At 34.8% G+C, this 23,731-nt stretch overlaps 1 protein-coding gene across 2 annotated transcripts; it reads left to right on the top strand.

Annotated features, from left to right (window-relative positions):
* Window positions 1–531: 531 nt before the first annotated feature.
* LOC126714341 (nucleotide-sugar uncharacterized transporter 1) lies at window positions 532–14,484 on the top strand. 2 transcript variants are annotated; one of them, XM_050414454.1, is made up of 8 exons: window positions 532–867; window positions 973–1,099; window positions 2,102–2,253; window positions 2,361–2,569; window positions 2,641–2,734; window positions 4,714–4,880; window positions 4,968–5,138; window positions 13,888–14,484. In XM_050414454.1, exons 2-8 carry the CDS (start codon window positions 1,009–1,011, stop codon window positions 14,159–14,161), a joined length of 1,158 nt encoding a protein of 385 aa, XP_050270411.1. In that variant the 5' UTR covers window positions 532–867; window positions 973–1,008; the 3' UTR covers window positions 14,162–14,484. The 2 variants fall into 2 exon arrangements, with proteins under 2 accessions (XP_050270411.1, XP_050270410.1); XM_050414453.1 differs by having other exon boundaries at window positions 532–1,099.
* The last annotated feature ends 9,247 nt before the right edge of the window (window positions 14,485–23,731 follow it).

Consider the following 23,731-nt stretch of genomic DNA (forward strand, 5'->3'; position numbering starts at 1 on the left):
GGTTTGATGGTTTTTATTTTATTTTTTAATTTTTGTGTTTTAAAGTTTTTATTTTGTTTTTTTTTAACGACATGGACTTTTTAATCTTTCAAATGCTTATATGGCCTTTTTTTTTTTAATGTTATATTAAAAATTTTAATACTATTTATTGATTAAGTAAGTTTCAAGTGTGTCAATTGTGTCATCTGATTTGTAACATAAACGTTTTCTATTTTTTTGATAATCTGTAACATAAACGCTTTCTATTACTAAGTTGATATAGACCAAATTAAAGGTGACCAAAAAATGGTATTTTCACCCTTTTTTTTAGAAACTGTGACGAGAGGTTAAACCCAAAAATCTTGTAATTCAACTGTGTTTCAAACCCAGACATCCCGACTTAGATCTCTCATCCCACTTTCAACTATCAAAATTACTAGTATTAAAAAAAGAAGAAAAAAAAAAAAAAAAAAGAAGGAAAAGGAAAAACGTGATGAGAGTAATTAGATGCATCACACACAAAATTCAGTCCTAATATAACTTGGGTACAATGAAGTGGCCCCGAAAGAGAGTAAAAATAAAACTTGGGTAGTAGACCAGTAGTGCAGTGCAGTGCAGTACCTGAATCTGTCGGTCGATGATGCCGTGATTTCCTCAAAAATCTGTGTCCGACAGCTTGAGTTTTCCGCCATCAACGCTTTACTCGACCCACGTGTCCCCTCTCTTTTCGAGACTTTTGTTCCTGTTTTTGTTTTCTTATAATTTATTTACTTCCCCCTTTTGTCTTTTTACACTGCTCTGCTCTTTTCTTTTGTGCTCTTCTTCTATTTCAATTTCAAAAATTGAACTCCTCCGAAGACCAAAGCTTTAACTTGTTTGCTGGGCTGGGTATCTACTTTCATTTCTGCATCACTCTCTTTCTCTCTCCTCCATTTCTTAATATTCACTCTGTCTCTGTCTCTGTCTCTTCTTGTCTTGGGTTTTGATTTGAAGCAAGCATTTTGATTTGGGCTGCTATGGTTAAAAGGAATGCTGTGTAGCCGTAAAATGTTCAGTTTCTTAGTAAGGAAAGATATTAAGAAGGTTCTTAAGCGCAAAGACAGTGATGCTGGCCACAAAGGTAACTAAATCTAAATCTTTCTCATTTTCTTTTCCTTTTTGGTTATAGATTTTAGATGGGTTTCTGGGTTTCCTTTCTTCTTTTTTTCCCACATTGCATGTGCATTATCATTATTCATTTAGCCTTGAATATTGCCTCTGCTATGAAGAATTTCTATGTTTCTCTCTTGGGCTTAGTGCAATTTTACCATTTTTATCCTCTTATTCTTACAAGGAGAGGACATGTCATTTGAACTAGAGTTCATTGTCCTAAAGTTTTTACTCTTTTCAAGCTTGTTTGTAATATAACCCAACTTTCTCAAATATTTTCCCAATCAATTACTTGATTAATAGGTTGTTTCATGTAGTAAATTTTTTTTTTCCTAGGTCTTTTTAGTATTGAATGGAATTATTTTATGCTCATAAAACATGTGAATCATAGGATAAGACCAAGATTGATGAAGTGTTAGAAGTATTGTGTGATCATAGAATACATATTAAGTTAAATGAAAAATTTAATAAGACTGCTATAAGACCAGCTATCCTCTGTGTTAAGAAGCAACATGTCTATAAAATAAGTGTAATTGAAATGAGAATGTTAAGATGAATAAGTGGAAATACAAGGAAAGATAGAATTCAAAATGAGGAAATTCACTAAGACAGTGGTGGCCCTTTGTTGATGAAAAGATGACAGAGAGTTGCTTGGGATGCTTTGGTCATGCACAAGAAGTGAGTTAATTCAAGTCGAGGAACAAAAAGAGGTAGATGAAGACTTAAACTAAAATTAGTAGAGGTAGTAAAAAATGACATGTCAATTAAGAAGGTAACAAGGAGTATGACTTTGATAGAATAGAATGATGGAAAAGAATACATGTGGTTGATACTGACTAGTCTGTTGAGAATCTATAGCCGGCCCCAAAATTTTGGGACTAAGGCTTGGTTGTTGTTGTTGTTATTGCAATTGTAAAATCTTTGTCTTCTTGATGTGGTTTATTAATCTCTCTCTTTTTTTGCATCAACTCAGGTAGAGCACTAGAGGAGTTACGAGCTTCTCTTTTTAACAAACTTCGCTTGTCTGAAGGTGTAAAGCGTCAACGGCAATGTAGATGTGGCCCCATTGCTGCTCTTACCTTCAATTTTGTGGTTGCTGTTGGTATTATTTTCACGAATAAATTGGTTCGTATAGCCACCTTTTACATATCTAATCTAGCTGTTTAATGCCATATTTGATTTATGTAGTCACTGTTTCCCTGCTTGTAACTTTTCTGTCCTTGTTTTTTCAGGTGCTTAATAATGTCAAATTCAAGTTCCCTATATTTCTTACTTTTATTCACTATGTTGTAAGCTGGTTCTTAATGGCCATTCTAAATGCCTTTTCTATCCTGCCGGCATCTCCTTCCTCAAAATCAACACGTCTATCTACTTTAATTACTCTTGGCACTGTTATGTCTCTATCTACTGGCCTTGCTAATGTCAGCCTAACATACAATAGGTGAGATACATAATTTCCTAAGGATTAATTATTCTATTTCTGACACTCTGACTGTAGTACCTACATTTCAGTGTGGGTTTTTATCAGATGTCCAAGATTGCTGTAACGCCATCAATTGTTCTAGCAGAATTTATATTATATAAGAAGAAAGTTTCTTTCTCCAAGGTGACTGCTCTCTCTTTGGCAACATTGATGTCCCCATGGAAATAGTGTATTGTTCTCTGAGTTTGTAATACATTAAGATATAATTGTAGAGTACTTAGAATCTGTAATCATTTTTAGATATTACAATTGTTCATTGGGTCCATCTTAAAATGTTTGTTAAAATGGGAGCGTTTTGTCTTTAGTAAAAATCACTTTTGAATGTTTGTCTGAAATGTGGAGGACCTGACTCTAAAAAAATCTAATGACTCCACCTGTAGTGCTATGCAAAGTAGCATCAAGTGACAGTAGTGTCCATTTTGTTTTGGACATGATATACGTTTGACATGTTTGTATCGGTAAATAAGATGGCCTGAATGTGTCCAAAGACTTTATGTAAATTTATGACAATGTAAACATTGCTAAGACGCTGCCAACACATTCAAGTCTTGGTAGATTGATTCGGACGATAATTTTCGGTCTTAATATAATAACAGAAACATCAGTGTATTTTAGTGCAAATGACCTTTAAGTCAAATGGTGTTCCCTAGTGTTTCTAATGGAGACATCTAGGGTTTGAATCTCCCTCCCTTACTTAAAAATATAAGAAAAGCATTGGTGTTTCTTAGATATTTATTTTTTATACAGATATTGTTTATTATCTGTATATTGATGCAACGATGTCCAATGTTGACTACAAGAATTGATGAAATATTGAAATGATTCATGGCTATCAGTGATCAGATATAGGGAGCTTTTTCCATGTGTCTAAACATTTATATTGTATGTATGCATAAATTGAAACTGTGTAGTGAATTGGACTTTGACAACTTCTGATGCAGCTATGGAGTATTAATTTGCAATTACTTTGCACATTTGCCTTCAAAAATTATTTTATATGGGGTCCACGTGTTCATTCCAATTGAAGTGAAGGTTGTGTGGTTTTAATGGTCTGAGTTTTTAGGGTTAAACCAGGTTTTATTTAATTATTCATGGGCAATTTCTGTATTCAGGGGAAAATCTGTAATTTCTGCAATTCCTGCAAATTGAGGGTAATTTGGTTGAGTCTAGGATCTTCCTAAGTATTTTAGGTTTTATTTTCTTTGAGTCAGAGTTAGTTTTTTATTAGTTTTTTGTTTACTAGTCAAAGTAGGAGTCCTAGTACTAGGAGTGCTAATACTACTACTAAAAGAAAAGGTCTTATATAAATTGATGGAGAATTGATTAATAGTAAAATTTATTGAATGTTTTGAACATAGAGGCACGTTTTCTTTTCTTTCTCCCTTTCTCATCTTTCTTTCTTCCTATTCTTTTCTTTCTCCAAATGACTATTCATACTGCCCTCGAACATCATACAAACTTCTCTAATTCTTCTTCTTTACAACTCCAAATCAAGCCTTTATTTTACCTATCAGAACCTGAAATCTCCACATACTTTCTTATACCAAATAGTCATCAAATAACTCATCAAACCACTTTTTAATTCCTAACACAACCCCATATAACCCTTTCGTCAACAACTCAAATCCTATTTCCACAATCCTCCTAAACCTTAACCCACCATAAACACACATGGACAAATTCCCCAATTTGTCCTACGTCAACTTCATTTAGGAATTTATGTGCATGAGATTGAGTAGTAGAATAAATGGCATTTGTGTGAAATCTATTCTCATGGGAGAGTATTTTGCAATAGAGCCTTCTGTTTTGGGCATGCAGTCTTGTGCCACGTAACTGGCTTTCAAACTTGTACTAGATTGCTATCACCACTTTCTAGCTGTTCGAAAATATACTCTCCTTGCTTTTTTAGGCCTTAAGCAATTCATCAATTTTATAAGATACTAGTTGGGTGCTTATAATGGTCTGAGTATATGGAATGTAAAACTCATGCTTGTTGAATGACTAACTGACCTTTAGAAACTATTGCTTGATCTGCATATGTTGGTAATATGTGCTATAGCATCCTGCTTTGTGTTTGAAATATTGCCAATGGAATCTTTCAGGTGCTTGCGTTGACAATTGTTTCTATTGGTGTTGCTGTGGCTACGGTGACCGATCTCCAATTTGACCTCTTTGGTGCTTGTATAGCATTGGCATGGATAATACCAAGTGCAATCAACAAGATCCTCTGGTCCAGTTTGCAGCAGCAGGAAAATTGGACAGCCTTGGCGTAAGTTTCAAGCTCTCTCAAACATTTTCCTTTTTCCTTGAAGTCCTCCTAATTGCATCTTACCAAGGATGCTGAATCATTGAACAGATTGATGTGGAAGACAACGCCGATCACTTTATTGTTTCTGGTTGCTTTGATTCCTTTGTTAGATCCCCCTGGTGCCCTCTCCTTTGATTGGAATTTTAACAACACATTGGCTATTCTCACATCAGCAGTTCTAGGCTTCTTGCTACAGTGGTCAGGTGCTTTAGCACTTGGGTAAGCAACCTCTTTACAGTCTTTTGACTATATCATGTGATAGCAGGTTTGGTCTCATGGCTTGGAGCTGGAGTTTCCATCCTTTTGTTTTATTTGGTTAATTCATACTCTAGACTAATGCCGGTAAAAAGAAAAAAGAAAAATTCTATCACGTAACACTTCAAAACAAGAGCTGGTGTTTTCTACAACCATGGGAGAATGACACAGGAAGATCATGGACAAATAAGCTCAAAGATCAATTTTTTTTTTTTTTTTTTTGATAGGTAATAAGAGAACTATTATTAAAAAGTAAAAGATGAATAATGCAAGCTGTTCATGATGATGAACAATAAGAAACAGAAGAAACAAACAGCCAAATGAAGGAGAGGGAAATCAAATAGTTAATCTAAGGGAAAACAAAAACTCTGGAAGAGATGAAGAGTCAGTAAAACCCCAACAACGAGACCACTCAAAAAGACTACGTTGGCTTAAAACCTTCAACTCATCCAAGGTCTTCTCCATGTTCTCAAAGGAGCGACGATTCCGTTCCAACCAAACAATCCACATTATGCACCCTGGAATCAAATTCCAAATATTCGAGTTGTGCTTCCCAAGCCATTGATGCCAACAAGACAACAAACCCGCCACCGATCTTGGCATAACCCAATGAATACCATAAGCTTGAAGCATGAAAGTCCATAAGGTATCTGTAATAGGACAGTGAAGAAGGAGATGGTTTACCGACTCCCCATCGTAGCAACACATACAACACCAATTTGCCAAAATGCGACCCCTAAGCATGAGATTATCCAACGTGAGAATTCGATCGTGAGTAGTTGTCCACAAGAGGAAAGCCACTCGCTTAGGAATCTTAGATTTCCAAACACCCTTCCAAGGAAACCGAGAATTTGGAGTACCCTGAATTGCATGGTAATATGATTGGGTGTCAAACTTACCATTACCTTTGAGATGCCAACAAAGAGTATCCCTCCTATCACCCCATGGAATACGAAGTTGGATAAACTGAAATAGAGAAAAAGATGCAGCAAGTTCCCAATCTTCGAAAGCTCTGTAAAACCTTAAATCCCACACTCTAATAGTGCCTCCTTTCGGAAGCCACAAAACCTCAGAGATTCAAGCATCCTTGGTAGTTGAACACACAAAGAGCTCAGGGTATAGATCTTTTAGGGTACTATCCCCAATCCACCTATCATGCCAAAAGCGAATACGGGTGCCTTCACCCACTACAAAAGATAGATGCTTAGAAAAACTCTCCCACCCTTTGTGGAGTGCTTACTAGAAGTCTAGTCTAGTTGATATTATCTTTTGATTTGATTTCTCTTATATGTTTCTGGGATTTTTTTGTTGAAGATTATATGTTTCTGGTTTGTTTGATTTATTTTTCTATTTTTTAATTTTAAGACTCTAGGATAAGGATACATTATAATTTCCAGATTTGCTGGTAATAGGATTAATTGGCCTAGAATGACGAACTTGTGATTGATGCCACTGTACCTTTTTAATTGGACATAACATCCTTCAATTTGTTGGTGATGACAGCAAATCAGTGATAGAAATACACCATTTAGTAAGTTCATCCTTCCCAAAATTTTGATGGCTGTGTGCCCATCATGGGTATTTTTGTAATTTCGTATTTACTGGTGGTGGACCACAATGATGAGCCGTCAGTTTTATTTAATGTCTATGTCGGTTTGATTTAGTTAAGGGGTTTATATGTGGACTTTAGTTTAAGCCATTTAGGAATTTGTTTACTAGTCAAATTGGGAATTCTAGTCCTATCAGGAGCATGTTAAGGTCTAGAGTCTAAGTATATACTTTTGTATTCAAATAATTCAAAGTCATTGGGTTTTGTGTTTGTAGTGTTAGGAATTAAATGGGTGATGTCCAAAATGGTGCATAAGTCCTACAATGTTGGTGTTTTACACCCATTTCCTTTAGTAATAGGGTATGGGTATGGAATATGCTTCCATTATGCTTGATGTGGCAAATTTGGAGGAAGAGGAATAGAAGAGCTTTTGTGGAGAAAGAGTTGCCTATAAAGAGATTGATATCTCATTTTCTTGGGTCTCTTTTCTTTTGGGCATCATTAGATAAGGGCAGGCCATCGAGTATGTGTGATTTCATAGATTCATTATAGCTTTGATCTAGTGGGGAACTAAAGGGTTAGCTGATATACTCCATTTTTTTCCTTGGTATATTTTTTCTTTTTTTATCAATTCCGTTGATACTTCCCCAAGATTTCATAAACATGCATCAAAATCAAAGTAAATGAACTGGATTCTTCCCATAGGGGTTAATCCAGGCTCTGAGTTTCTATCAAGTGCCAACATTGTTCCCTCAAGTTCGAGTGCAATTGGCCATGTTTTACTACCATCATAGCAGCCACAACCAAATTTGGTTCTATGAAACAAAGTGCTGACTTTTTTTTTTGATAGGTACAAAGTGTTGACTTAAAAAGTGAATTTTTTCCTTTCCTTCTATACTTCAACTTATTATCAATAAAGAATTTGGAGATATAAGGCAAGAATTGGGAAGTCAACTAGATGTGATAAGAATTGGGATGTAAATGATAATTGTAAGATAACTTGGTCGATTTGAGGTGACTGACCTCCTAAACTTGAGACGGAGAAAGGAATTTGAGGGTTAATTTTCTGCTTGCTTTCTTTTTTTTTCTTTCAGTGCTTAAATACAATACAATGCTTGAGAAAATTCAAAATTACAACTGATGATAAGGGCAACCTATTTTATCTGATAAACTTTACCACTAACCAATCCTTATTGAAGTAGATAGCTTACAACCTGATCCACTAACCAATCCTTATTGAAGTAGATAGCTTACAACCTGATCCACTAACCATTCCTATGAAAGTAAATAACTGAACAGCACAATAAGCATTATTCTCTTTCACTTATCAATATCCTTGTAGAGTCCATGCAATATTTGCAACCTTACACATGCTAATCCAGGTTCATTCAGACAACCTTGGTTCATAACAAGATGTGCCAGAGTTTTTTGGATTTTCAAACCTAGAACTTTAGAAGATTGCATATATAGTTTGGAGAACTGTTTTCATTGTTATGGCATTAATGAAGATCTGATTTAGATTGTAGGATATTTTTTTGGAGTGGTACTTTAGGGCTAGGCGTGGAGTTTAGTGATGGGAAAAGATTAGGAAACAGAACAAAGCCAAGGTTGCTCTGGGGTTGTATAGAACAAGTTGTGATATAAAAATGGGATGCTTTCCTAAAATGAGTCTGAGTGTCGGAGAAGAGTACTAGGCCTATTTTTAATAAATTGGTTGAAAGATGGCTAATGATTTTAGGGTTGGATTTAGGGGTAGAATAGTGTAAAATCAAAACGCCCCACTTGTTTCCAATTTATAATTGAGGAGTGCTAAATATGGATAGAAAGGTCAATTGAGCTCTAGTTCAGATGGCACCTCTTCCCCTTGTAAGAGTAAGATGGAGGGTGAGGTCGTAAGTTCAAGACCTATTGGGTTTATATGTAATTTCATCAAAAAAAGGAGGAAAAAAAACTTATCTAGGAGTTTGCTCCTGCAGGATGGAGGAAGACACTTCTCCTTAATCTCTATCTAGTTAGTAATGGTGGGTTGGTTAATTTTTGTTCAATGATCTCCTAGAAAAGTTGGCCTTTACATTTAACCTACATCTTCACGAACGACTTTCTTGTTATCAGATAAGAGTTACCCCTCAAAGAAGTAGTCCATCTCATGCACCCTGTCAGTAAAGGCCCATGGGTCTAGGCGACCATCAACATTGGCTGCCTGAACTTTTGTGCTTCCTATCACTCTCTCATTGAAGTCTCTAAGCTCCCTAATGTCATTATAGTTTTGATAATCTTACCGAGGAGAACCCTTGATTTTTATGAATGTTACCTTGGCAACGTTGTCTACGGGTATTGTGCCTTGTTCCTAGTTATTGCCTCCTATGTGGGGGCCTTCGCCCTCATCTCTCCTTTGGAGGAAAGCTTCTACTGACCCTATTTGAGCAGACAGGGCTTGGAGGGTTTTTCATATTTGTTTCTAAGGCTTGTTTCATGGTGGTTTGGGACTTGAACTAGACTAGGACTCCGAATTTGACACTGTGCCAATCATTACGCAAAGGGTGTACTGTGGATGCAAGTGAGACCAGTTAAACAAAACTCCTCACAATTTAATTTTCAATATAAAATAAAGGCTAACTCGTTTAATTGGCTACACTTCAATCAATTAGCACCTATGTTTGAAGTACCGAAGGTGACTGTTCTAAGTTAAAACTTCCATTGATTAGGGCATACCTCAAAATTAATTATGAGGCTTGACTACTTTGAAGGATTTAATGTAAAACTATTTTTTTTTTGCTCAAAGGTGATAAAAGAATAAAAGGGTTGTGTAAGCTGGACTTGGAGAAAGCCTACAATTGTATGCACTGGAATTTTCTTATTTATGTGTTGAGAAGATGCAGGTTTAGTCAGTGGAGGTAGTGGATTTACACATGCATCTCCATAGTTCGGTTTTCAGTTTTGGTGAATGGTAGCCCAAGACGTTTCTTGCAAAGCTCTAGGGTTGAGGCAGGAGGATCCATCATCTCTGTTGTTATTTATCATCGTGATGGAGGCCTTGAGTAGGTTGTAGGAGAGGGAAGTGGGAGGGCATTACCAGTCGGGATTCATAGTTGGATGCTCAGCCGATAATGTGATTAAGGTTTCTCATCTTCTTTTTGGGGATGATATGCTAATGTTTTGTTGGGCTGACTTAGAACAAATTTGATATTTGAAAGGTGTGTTTGTGTGGTTTCAAACAATTTTTGGCCTTAAGATAAATTTGTGGAAATTTGAGCTGGTACTGGTAGGTGATGTGTCGAATGTAGAAGTATTTGCGGGAACTTTGGGTTGTAAGGTTTTTAAGCTACCAATTGCATATCTTTGTTTCCCTCTAGGATCTGCCTTCAAAGAGATGGTTGTGTGGAATTCAATGCTAGGGAAAATTGAGCGCAACAGCTGGCAGGTTGGATTGGAAAAGAATGTACCTCTCCAAGGGAGACCAAGTGATGCTAATAAAAAGCATCTTATCCAACCTCCTAAACTTATCCCTAATTGCCATTCCCTTGGAGGTGCTTGTTGTATTGAGAAGCTACAAAGGGATTTCTTGTGGGGGGTTGGACTTAATGATGAGTACAAATATCATCTAGATAGTTGGAGATGTGTGTTTGAGCCCCTTCAAAGTGGCGGTTTGGGTATCAAGAATTTAGTCTTGTTCAATCAGGCATTGCTAACTGCACCTGTGTTTGTGCTTAGGCTGTGTTTGGTTCATGTAAAATATTTTCCGGAAAATAAATATTTTCCGGAAATGCTATTTTCGGGAAAGGAAAATATTTTCAAGTGTTTGGTTGTATTATGAAAATTTTTCTAGAAAATATTTTCATGTGTTTGGTAACATTCTGAAAATGCTATTTTCCACAACCACCCACACAAAACCCACCACCACACAACAGGAAAACCACCAAAACACTACCACCCACACCACCACAACAACAACAAAAAAATCAGAGATCAAAGAGAGAGTAAAAATCAAAATCACAAACAAATTTTATTACAAAAATTTCAATATATACACTTTAAAGAAACAGAAATTTGCTTAAAACAGTTCATTGAACTTCATACAAATTTGGTCAAACTGAGAGAGGGAGGAAGAGAGAGTGATCGAAAACTTTAGGGAAAGAGAGACGATGACGAGATCATTGGTGCGATGAAATCGAAATGACGAGATCGGCGGCGCCGATGAGCTTTGGGTCGAGAACGAGAACGAGATCGGTAATGACGGTGCTGATGAGCAACGAGAACGAGATCGGTAACGACGACACCGATGAGCTTTGGGTTGAGAACGAGAACGAGAATGACGGCGTCGATGATCTCGACGGGACGATCTCGGCTGTGTGAACTCGACGACGCGATCTTGCTAGCGCGTCTGGGGTGGGGCGCGATTTGGGCTCTGGGTTCGCCGGTGAAGTCGAAGGCTCTTCTTCCTCTCTCTCTCTCTCTCTCTCTTTGTGCGTTTTCACTTCAAACCATTTCCGGGTCAAAGCCTCATTTTACACGGTCAACTGAAAATATTTTCCGGAAAATTTATTTTCCATGTGCAACCAAACACCTGCATTTACGGAAAAGCATTTCCGGAAGTGATTTGAAGCTAAAACAAACACAACCTTAGTGTCATAAATTTAGTTCACAGCTGATCCCAAGCTTAGGAAAAGGAGGGTTGCGGTAGGTTGACTGCCAACATAAAATTTACTCACCCTTCCACTACATATACTCATTGGAGCGTCCCCTACTAGCGATGCGCTGCATTGGACCCTATATGCAGTGAAAGGTGGGCAAGGTTAGCTAGGGCGTTCCCTGTAAGCAATGCGCTATATCGGCACTCAGATGTAGGAAAAAAGGGCAAGAGTTTCCACACTTTGATGAACAGGTGCGGGTAAAGAAGGTAGTCCAAGAGAATAAGATTTGTATAGATACTTGGGAATAAGGTTTTTAGCTGGGAAACTAATGGAAATAGTAGATACAATGATTAGGAGAAGAATATACATACTATTTCTTCAGGAAACTAAGTGGGTAGTTGAGAAATCTAGAAAATTGAACATACAAGATTTAAATTATGGTATACAGGAAAATTAGTGGATATGCCCCTTAAGGAGGATTAGAAGAATCCATTTTGGGAGGACATGGATTGATTGATTCAAGGGTTACCAAACGAAGAAAAGGTGTTTATTGGAATAGACCTGAATGGTCATGTTAGAAAAGATAGTGCGGGCTATGAAAGAGTTCATGGAGGCCAGGGATATGGATTAAGGAATGAACCAGGTGATGCTATCCTAAATTTTACAACATCACATGATTTGATATTAACGAACACTTGATTCAAAAAGAGAGAATCACACTTAGTTACCTTTAAAAGTGGGACAAACGTTAGTCTCATAGATATCATCCTTACTAGAAAAGTGGATAGTAGATGTTGTAAAGATTGTAAGGTAATACCAGGAGTGAGCATTACCACTCAACATAGGGTAGTGGTACGAGCTATTTGTATTAGAAGATGGATAAGAAGAGAAATTAGACAAAGAAATCCAAGGATTAGGTGGTGGAGTTTGTAGGGAGAAAATCAAGATGTGTTTAAAGATAAAATGATCAAAGAAGGCAAGAAATATAGACGAAGATGTTGATAAGATTGGAATGAAATGGCTAATTGTATTAAAATAGTGGCAAAAAACATACTTGGACAAGAGAGTGATGTGGTGCTTGACAGGATGATGGTGTAGCTAGGTGATACCATATCAGACTGGATGGTGGTGAGAATGTGAATGACTTGCAATTTGTGATGGGGTTGATGGATGCTATAAGTGATAAACTAAAGGCATGATGGAACAGCAGCTAGAATGGGTCTCACACTGCTTGGCAATGTTTCAAGATGGTTTCTAGTGTGGTATTGGTAGTGGCAAAGACAAATAGGGATAAAAGGCAGGGGCAGTTGGGGTTGGCATGGATTCTGAATTTATGATGAGTGGGGTTTTCAGTTTGGGCTTGATTTGTTGGGCATTGGGTGATGTTGATATGTGTGGCAATGTGGCATCCATAACTTTCTGTTGCAGTAGAGAAGTATGATAACAAAGGGTTTTGGGCTTTGCTAATGGTGGCTGCAAGTCTTCGAGTCCTCGAGATTGGTAGTTATTGAATTTTAGTAGCAAGTGACGAGTGGGGTGGGGGTTTTGGTCTAATAGATTAGAGGTTGGGGTGGCAATAAGGGTTTGTGTATGGGAATTCGGGTTGGAATGAGTCTTGTGACTTTGTTCTTCAGGGGACGACATGGTTGTCTTGGCTTCAGTAGATGCAATGTTTGTTTCTTTATTTTTGGGTGTTAAATTACAACTTCCCTCAAGTTTGGGGAAATGCCACTGTTAGAAACCCACTCTTATTTTTGTAAATGACCTCCCATCCCCTTAAAGTTTTGATCTTCTATGACCATTTATGTCTATTACAAATCAAGTCAAAATATTTTTCAAACCGAATTCCCATAAAAAATAACCTTAATGATTACTAACCATATTGGTTATAGAATAAGAAAGTTTTTTTCAAAATAAAATAACAACCACAGCGGGTAAGTGTCATTTTTAAGAATATGAGGGTGTTTCTAATATTTCCCAAGGGAGGTTAGTAGGTTAGTGTAATTTACCCATTTCTTTCTTTCTTTCATTTGGAAAACTGGATTAGAGTTATGCTCTGATACCAAGTTGATGCAGCACAAGTTTGAAAGGCAAATGGGAGGCAAATGGAATAGAGAAAGGAAAAGACGGGCTTAGGAATCAACATTAAGTGGGAAAACCTAGAAATCAGAACTTAGCTATTGGAAAATTCCAGGAAATATCAAAAAGGAAAGTAATTAAAAAGTAAACATAATCTCACATAATCCTGAATCATACTAAAATTACATTAATGGACATTCAAATTCAAATTAGCAATAATTTTGTGTCTGCACCATTCTATTGATAATTAGACATTACAATATAACTGGCATTACCATGTTGATGATAAATATTGTAATATGCTGATCTATTATTATATGCTTGCTGAAATCATTTATCATGATATGTATCAGGTAATACTTTTTAGTTCTGCCCATGTTCAAATTTAAGAAAATCATCTTGTCTGATCTCTGTTTGTTTGTTTTGGTTCTCAATTTTCTTTCTTAATTTACAGGGCTACATCTGCCATTACCCATGTTGTTCTTGGTCAGTTTAAAACTTGTATTCTTCTTCTTGGGAACTACTATGTCTTTGGTTCAAATCAAGGATATACTAGTATTTGTGGAGCATTCACAGCAATTGCTGGTATGTCTGTTTACACTTACCTTAATCTGAGGCAGAAAACCAGCAAAACATCTCCCCGACAAGCCTCTTCTGTACCAGTATCTAGACTGAGCAAAGAAAATGGCAACAAACATGATGGCAATTATGGCAGGGAATCAGTCTAACAAAATACTTAACTTTGGTTAGAAGATTAATCTGAAGATGGTTCATTAACTTGAGTTTTTTATTAATTTTTTTTCCACTTAACCTTTCTGAATTTTTAGAATAGGGCTCTTTCTTTCATGAGTCTCTGTTTATAGGCTGCTTGGGTGCTACAGTTAACATTAATTTTAGTCTGTTTAGTCTATATTGTTATTCCGGCTTAAAGGGCTTTTGCAGGTTATGTGGAGTGCTTTTTTGATGTCCTGACTGCAAACTCAACATTGTACATATGGATGGTGTGGAGGATTCTTTAGTTCGATATAATTTTATCAGGATTTTTATTATATTTTTGTTTGTGTATTTGACAGTTCGTTCCTTTTATTTGTTTTATTTTTGGCGAATAAACTGTAGCCAATACAATTCAGGAATTTCATAATAATCATATAAAGGCAATTAGTGTAGAAGAATTTAATTGAGGAAGAATCTCCAGAAAGGTTGCCAGAGTTTATAATGGGTTGATTGGAATGGGATAGAAAAAAAAAATGTCATACTCCTTTCGGGAGATTTGAGAGAGGTTATGATATTTAATTATTTATCTTCCTTTTTGAATCTTCTGAAGGAATGGAATGAAGGAAAGTAACATTATTTGAGGGTTGAATGGGAAAGGATTGGCAAAGAATCATTGTTATACAACATTATTATTATTAAGGATTAAAAAATAAGATTAAAAAGAAAGAAAAAGAAAAAAGAATAGAGGTTCTAGATACGATTGTAAACAAGCTGAGTTTTGATTGTAAACAAGTTGAGTGTTTTTTTGAACGCAAAGCAAACTGCTGAAAATCATTGCCAAGAAGAAAAGAAAGTACAACAAAGCCAGGAGAGAAAAGCTCGAGGCAATTAACGGATTACAAACTGTCTTCCTGTACAATTTGAATCAGCAAAGTAGGACAAACTCCTTTCCAAACTTGAGATGATTCCTTCTGCCTCCCATACTGAGCCAACTCGTGAGCTGTCTTGTTGTATTCTCTTTTCACATGCTTGATTTTCTAGCTACTAAAAGAAGCAAGCAGACTAAGAATTCCTCGATAAATATGGCCAAGACAGCCACCATTTCCAGCTGCTAAAACACTATTGACCGCTGTTAGAGCATCAGATTCCAAAATAATTTGGGAAAGCTTTTGCTCCTTGGCAAGAAGGAGACCACATTCCATAGCCAAAGCTTCAACTTCCTCCACTAAGTATTGACCCTGAAGATATTTACAGCAAGCAGCAACAATATTACCAGTTGAATCTCTTATAACAGCTCCCACACTAGAGTTCTTTTCACCATCCGAAGTAGCACCATCAACATTGATCTTGAATACGCCTGGAGGAGGCGCTAACCACTTTCCTTCTAACCGAGACAAACTTTGAGCACAAGCTGTTGAAGCACTTTTGAATTCAAAAATATATTTCTTTGCAAAACCCCAAATATGATCAGGGATTTGACTTGAGGACTCATACACAATTCTATTTCTATTGTACCAAATTGCCCATGTAGTCCCAAAGAAAATCTCCAAGTCACTGGATGAACCAAATTCCAAAATCTCCATAGCAATATCTACAATATTTCTATTTACATTCAACAACAAAATCGGACAGTCCAGCCAACAACTCCAAACCCTCTTAGCCATTTCACATTTCACAAAGACATGACAATTCGTTTCAGGCTCCATACCACAAGCCGGGCAAACATCACAAATATCAACACCTCTCTTTTGTAGATTCACAAAAGTAGGAAGAGCATTCATACACATTCTCCAAGCAAAAATACGTACCTTGGGAGGAATGTTTAGGTGCCATAGTTTTTTCCATAGAGGACTTCTAGAATCACCGGCAGAACATTTGCCTACCTCCAAAGTATCAAGCACCCCAACAACAATATAATACGCACTTCTTACACTGAATTCTCCATTTCTATTACCCACCCATATAATCTGGTCTCCTGGAAGGCTATGGCAAAGGGGAATATTTAGAATAGTCCTTTCTTCAAAAGGCAAGAATAGAGATCTCACTACATCACCTTTCCACCTCCTAGTATCTCTATCAATAAGCATCGAGACCCTAGGGTAATCATTAAAAGACTTCGGGGGGGAGATAATTTTGTATGTTGTTGGAGTCGGTAGCCATTTATCCTCCCAAATAAGAATCTTCTCACCATTGCCAACTCGCCATCGAGTGCCTCTTTTCACAACTTCCAACCCAAATGCTCCTCCAAGTATAAGAAGGGCTGGATCCAAGCTTAGCGTGAAAAACATCACCATGCGAATAATATCTTGCTTTAAAAATTTGGGCCACCAGAGAGTTAGGATTCGAAATCAACCTCCAACCTTGCTTAGCTAGCATAGCAAGGTTGAAAGCCTGAAGATTTCTGAACCCCATTCCACCACTCAACTTAGACTTACACAATTCCTTCTAACTCACCCAAGCAATTTTAGATTCTTGACCCCTTTGACCCCACCAAAATTTCCTCATCATTGCTTCCATCTCATCACAAAGGCTTTTCGGGATCTAGAAACAACTCATCGTGTATGTTGGAATTGCTTGAGCAACGGCTTTAATAAGGACCTCTTGGCCTCCCACTGATAGCATTTTTTCCTTCCACTCCGATAATTTTCTCCCCACCCTCTCTTTAATTTCAGCAAAAATTTCAACTTTTGACTTGCCAATAATTGAGGATAATCCAAGGTATTTTTTATGGCGGGTATCTTGCATAGGCCCTAACATATTTTTACACTTCACTTCAGTGGCGGAGCCAGAATTTTAGCTCAGAATGGGCAAAATTAAAAGATATTATTTAAAGTGAAATTGATCTAAAAAATATTAATCGATAATAATAACAAAATAAATAAACAATTGTAAGAAAATAAATATATTTCATATTATTAAAATAAATTTTAAAAAATAATTAATTCATACTACAAGATTTACAACAAAATGTTTACAAATTGATGTGGTAAAAATGTTATTAGTATTACTTAAACAATATATAATGAATAAATGTTTGAAATTATTTTTTGTAGTTGGTGACATATCAATTTGTAAGATATAAGTAGTAAAATTTGTAGTATCTCTAGCATCAATCGACAATAAAATACTGTAAAGAGTATCATTAATAGTGAAAATGGTGAAAAAAATAATAGAAAGGAAAAAAATTGTGAAATAGGTGTCAAACTTGGGACAAGACAAAAGCTACCTACAAGAACAGTAAAATAGGTGATAAGGTGGTAGATTTGATGTTTGAGAAAACTTTTTTTTTTTTTTTGTGTCAGAGCTACTTTGTTTCAACCAAGTGGGAGTCCTTTTTTTTGTTTTTTTCTCTATGCGTGGAACTCCTTAAGAATTAAGGTTACATACACATGAAAATTTTAGGAGTTAAGGGAGGGGGGGGGGGGGGGCAGGTCCCCCCCCTCGCCCCCCTTTGCCTCCACCCCTGCTTCACTTCTTCTATCATCCGGGGTATTATTGCTAAAAAAGACTGAAGATTTATCCACATTAATCTTCTGTCCCGAAGCAGCTTCATATAATTGGAGAATATTGATAAGATTCTGGCATTCTTGATCATTTGCTTTACAAAATAAAAGACTGTTGTCTGCAAAAAATAGATGAGTAATCTTGGGACAACCTCTACATATAGAAACTCCACTTATTCTGTGATTTCTGGCAGCATCATTAATAAGAGAGGAAAAGCCATCTGCACATAAAAGAAAAATATAAGGCGAAATAGGGTCTCCTTGACGGAGACCCCTCGTTGGAGTAATATCACCATAAGCAACCCCATTTACTAGGATAGAGTAAGATACAGAAGTAATACAATGCATGATCAACTCTACCCATTTCTCATGAAAGCCCATTTTAACCATCACTAATTTAATAAAACCCCACTCCATCCTATCATAAGCTTTACTCATATGTAACTTAATTGCTACAAAACTGTCTTTACCTTCCTTTTTGTGTTCAAGATAATGCATAAGTTCAAAAGCAACAAGCACATTGTCGGTAATAAGTCTTCCAGAAAGAAATGCACTCTGATTTTCAGATATAATCTGAGGAAGGATCACTTTAAGACGATTGACTAACACATTAGATATGAGTTTATAAACAACATTACAAAGACTAATAGGTCTAAAATCTGTCATCTTTGTGGGGTTTTTTATTTTTGGCACCAAAGTGATGTTTGTTTTATTAATTTCAGCCATAGACATATTAGAGTTAAGAACATTTAAGATCATGCATATCACATCTTTACCAACAATACCCCAATAATTTTGAAAAAAGATAGCAGACATACCATCCGGTCCTGGAGTTTTTGTTGGATGAATCTAGTTCAACGCTACTCAATTGAGTTTTGTTGATTAGTAGCATAAACAAGATGAGTTTTGTTGAGTAGCGAATGTTTGAGCTTGGTTTAATAAAACAAGCCTATAAATCGTCAAAGAGTCTAAAAGTTTGAGCTTGGTTTGACTTGTTAGTCAAGTTGAGCTCGAGTTCAATATCAAGCTTTTGAGCTTGAGATCTAACATAAATATATTATCAAGTCTATTTCAAGCTTATTGTCAAACCTATTTGGTTTGAATAAGTAGTATCAACTCTTATTTAGTTAAAGTCCAAGTAAGATAACAGTTTATTTGTCAAACTTATATCAAGCTTATTACCAAGTTTATTTGGTTTGGACATGTAGTCTCAAATCTCAACTCCTATTTAATTAAAGTTTTAGTAAGATATGAGTTTATTTGTCAAGCTCATATCAAGCTTATTACAATGCCTATAAATGACCCTAAACTTGGCTTGTTTTGTATCAAGCCTTAATGTTCATGAGTATGTTCATTAACGATGTATTTTTGCTTAGGCTTGACTCATTTATTAAACAAAACTAAAACTAAAACTAAACTTTAAACTTAGTTTGTTTATAGACAAATAAACATGAACAAACTTCTTATTGAATCAAACCCTAATTGTTATGAATGACGTGGTTTTTTATTTATTTATTTATTTTTATTACCCTAGTTTCAGAATTTTTTTAATAATAAAAATTTCCATTGTTTTTTTCCTCCTTTCCTAAACAAGCTATTATTGTATGCTTAGCGGTTTGATTATTGTGTTTTAAACTTATTTTTCAATCCAAATAGTATCAAAGCCAACCTGATAATGCCACGTAGGCTTGGAGACATTGTCTCATAAAGTAAGTTCTAACGAGTACGATAAGAATTTAAGTGAAGGAGATTGTGATACCCTAAATTGATTGGATATTAATTGAGTATGTTATGAGTCTCACATCAAATATATTTGTATAATATACTTGTGTGTACGTTTATCTATTTTCTTTCGCAATTTTTCATGCCATATTTTAAAAACTTTGAACCGAATGAAATGCATATGTATTTTATATGGAATATATATCCTGTAATGTATATTACTAACCATGCTATTAGTGCAATGTTTAACAGAGAAGAGTTTGATTGTAACAAACAACATTAATTAATTATTATGTGACAGCAGAACTGTTTTTACCATGGAGCAAGTAGCAATTTTTAAATCTTTCACAAACAACGAGCGATTTTGGGATCAATATAGTCAGAGACTCACCGTGACACAGAAACAAAAAATAGTTATATTGATACATGTAAAAAGAGTTTTACAACTGTCCTCATTTTTATATCAAAATAAGTGTTTCATCATATCTGATTTTTCTAACTATTTTTATTTATTTATTTGTAAAAGGTTGGAGGAGTCATTGAAAGGTCCAACATGCATTACTTTGACTTAAAGATTTCAAGTTTCAATGCATGGGAGTGACATTAATGGGAACGGTCAATGGAACTGGTTGACTTATTCGCATGTAAATAAAATACTATAGAATTAAATGGACCACACTTTGTTTTGATACTCAAAATATACAGTAGTAGTAGTAATTATCCTAGATTCACAGACGCTGGGCAAGATAGAGAGAGAGAAAGTCACATGATGGGGTACATTTCTTGTAGACAATGCATGCATGTTGTCTGCTCTAGGATTTACAGGAACTGTTGTGTTTTCAATGTTTATTGAAGAAATGTCTAACAGATATGACAGGAACTAAGAAGACCTTCATGTGCAGTGCACAGGCAAAGAACTACAAATCTAATCTTTACAAACAAAAACCCTCTCTTTTGGTAGCCCCACTGATGACCAGAATAGACAGCAATTAATGACTTGGCAATAAAGCGAATAGAAATAAATACCGTTAATTTTACCGTTCAAACTCTTTCTTGTGGTGCTAATTCAGTTCTAAAATTTTTGGCAATAAAACAAATACTTAGTGTAATCAATGTGAAAAATATTATTACTCACTTCTTAATGCATACATTATAGATATTAATTTTTGAAATCGTGCTTTTGAAACACAATTTCAGTCCATATAATAATATATGTATAATGTATGGTGGGTGTGTAACTATCATTATTCTTTATCATTTACTAGAATTATAACCTCCCTTTTAGAGCTAGATATTAACATCAACATTTTGGAACATAGTAACATGCTTGGTATAATTGCGTGTCTCTAGGAAAATAGTAGGATAGAAAAAAAGCCAATTTGTTTCTTCTGGAAAAAAAGAAGAAGCCAATTTTGTTGTCAAACACCATATGTGCAACAACAGTTTAATGACAAATTAAATTCAATTTTTACTTGAAGAACAGCTCCTTTTGGAACAGCTGTAGGTCACATGCTTTAACGTTGTAGTACATATATATTTATTGCATAGGGTGAAGATCCCGTTAAGTAATGCTTTTAAAAAGGTAAGGAGGTTTAGAACAATGCATTGAAGCTACCCTTTTCTTTCAACCTCCACTTCTGTTTACAAGTTATTTGAAATTCAGTCATTCATATTTGTCTATATATATATCCAGTCATTCACGTGCAAGTAAATTTAATAAATCCAAAACCCATAATGTTTGTTTAATTATTTTTCTTAATTTTTTCTATTGATAATGCTGCATCCAAGTTTATTATTCTACCGACAATGACGTTTGTTGCGATCTGATTGCAATTTTTAAACTTTTTAATATGATAAATATATTTTTTGTTTATTAAAAAAATGATTATTCATAAAAAGAAATATTATACTAATACAGTGAATGACAATATGACAGGGGTGAATGTTGAGTTATAAAAATAAAGATTTGTACTGCCAATCTTTTTCGTACCCATATATAACCCTAGCACATGAGAGAATCTATAACAAAAACTATTTCCTTTTTCTTGTATAATCAAATACTGAAGTTATAATTTAATATATTTTGAGGTATAAGGCGGGGACTTTTCTTATAATTTATATCATGTGAATAATTATTAGTTTTTTCCAATATCTCAATAGTGGTTTTTGTTAAACATTTTTTTTTTGTAAAGTCATCAATTTGATACTTTGTATGTTTTTAGCAATTTTATTCTCAATTGAATTAATTTCTTTGTACTAATATCATGATGATCATACTAAAATCATGAAATATTAACCGTGTTATTGGTATGTTAAATGCCTTTCATGCAAAATATGGCCACAATGAGGATTTTTCATATGCGTAGAGTATGTTAAATATAAAAGAATTTTTTTTTAAAAAAAAAACTTATAAATTCTAAATGACGTCATTTTTGTCAAATGCCTCAACTCAATTTGAAATAGATTCATTTCAAATCTTGCTCAAATTTGCAATTTGCAATAATAGGGTCTAGAACCAAGGACTAGCATAACACATTTTAGAGTCTAAGCTGAAAATTTTTAGTGGAGACTTCTCTTATTTTATATATTAATTGAATAATATTTATTTATTTTTATCTTTTTTTCATTTAAAAATATTTTTTTTCTTGTTTTTTTGAGATACAAATAACTTCTTCATACGCAAATGTAATTTGCATTGGTAGTTAATATATTAGAAGTATTTTCATCTATTTATAAAATGTATTTTAAAAAATTTAATTTTAAAATAAATCTAAATAATTAGTATTAGAATAAATATTGTGGGGTCATAGAGCCCAGTGATATACATCCACATTTTGTACTGGGCTTGAGGTCTATGCCAAGACCCATAATCGCATATGAAGAAGACAGTGGTGATCATGACAACCCAGGAAACCGCACCGAGGACAACTCTGTCCTTAGCTAGCCAAAGCCAAGGTAGAAGAAAAGTGATTTACCGGCAAAGAAAATCTTCCAAAAGCACTCCAAGGAAAAAGATAAGTACAGCAAGTAAGCACACTAGAGCATGGCGGAAGAGTAATTCCAAGAAAAGCTGCTGCCTCCACATTAAATGCTCCACAACTAACACTATGGCCGCATTAATGTGGAAATGTTAACTGAGCAGTTGCTTTTCAGACTCACACTACTACCTAAGAGCTTTGGGAGGAGGTTGATGTGACAAAGACCAACAACAGTAGATCTGACTTGCATGTGTATGGTGGAGATGAAGGAAAGTAGTATATAAGGAAGAAAGAGTTCTGAGAAAAAGGATCGGAGATTTTACCAGAGAAAATACTGTAGCAATCTAAACTAACTTTGTAACTATTGTCACTGTCACTCAAGAAATAATAAGTTGAAGCTCCTCGGACTAGTGCCGAGGATTGAATTGCTTGCTCAAGTCCATATTTGTTTTACTTATTCATTCTTTAAATCATCTTCAACTGTTGTTACACTCATTAGAACCCAATTCTTCTACCCACTCTCTACAAATTTATTGTATTGGGCTTGCTGGGCTTGAATTCACTTATCCCTTAGGAATAGTGCTCAAACCCAGTCTCTACAAATATCATGTCTAAGATGGTCATCATCTCTCTTGGCACTATTGGACTTCAAGTATTGAACAATGAATTTCAATAATGACTTGGAAAACTATTAATTATTTTTTTTCTTTTTTCCTTTAATTATTTTATCTTTTTTCATTTAAAAATATATATTTTTCTTGTTTTTTGAGATACAAATAACTCCATACGCAAATGTAATATGCACTGGTAGTTAATATTTTAGAAGTGATACATGCATTACAAAAATAATTTATCTTTTTTGCATAACTTAATACATTAATTGGACTATTTTCATCTATTTATAAAATTTATTTAAAAAATTTTAATTCTAAAAATAAATTTAAATAATCAATATCATAATAAATATCATGTCTAAGATGGTCATTGTGTCTCTTGGCACTATTGGACTTCAAGTATTGAATAATGAATTTTAGTAATGACTTTGCCCGGAAAACTATTAATTTTAATTTTAATTTTGATAGAGATAAAAAGGAAGAGTAAATTTTTTGAGATTTTGAAAATTTTTACTCTCTTAAACTACCACAAACATATTAAACCCTATTAATAGAATGTACAACATTTGAAAAGAATATAATTTTAAGAAAATATATTCATTATAGTTTGGGCCTTAATTAAAAAAAAAATTACATTATAAGATTGACAAGACATTCTTTTGGCCAATAAAATATGTTCTTTTATTTTCCTCTAGGTGAGAGGCTTTACTCTTTTTTTTTTTTTTTAATTATTATTATATTCTATTTTAGAGGACCTACTTCCATTT

Source organism: Quercus robur, chromosome 2, assembly GCF_932294415.1.
Source record: "Quercus robur chromosome 2, dhQueRobu3.1, whole genome shotgun sequence".
NCBI classification, from domain to species: Eukaryota; Viridiplantae; Streptophyta; class Magnoliopsida; order Fagales; family Fagaceae; genus Quercus; species Quercus robur.

Bases quoted from the DNA above. Each gene is read 5' to 3' on its own strand.
- LOC126714341 (XM_050414453.1), top strand. From the start codon at position 1,009: ATGCTGTGTAGCCGTAAAATGTTCAGTTTCTTAGTAAGGAAAGATATT. The intron at 1,100-2,101 runs GTAACTAAATCT...GCATCAACTCAG, and splicing joins CAGTGATGCTGGCCACAAAG to GTAGAGCACTAGAGGAGTTA. The intron at 2,254-2,360 runs GTTCGTATAGCC...TTGTTTTTTCAG, and splicing joins TTATTTTCACGAATAAATTG to GTGCTTAATAATGTCAAATT.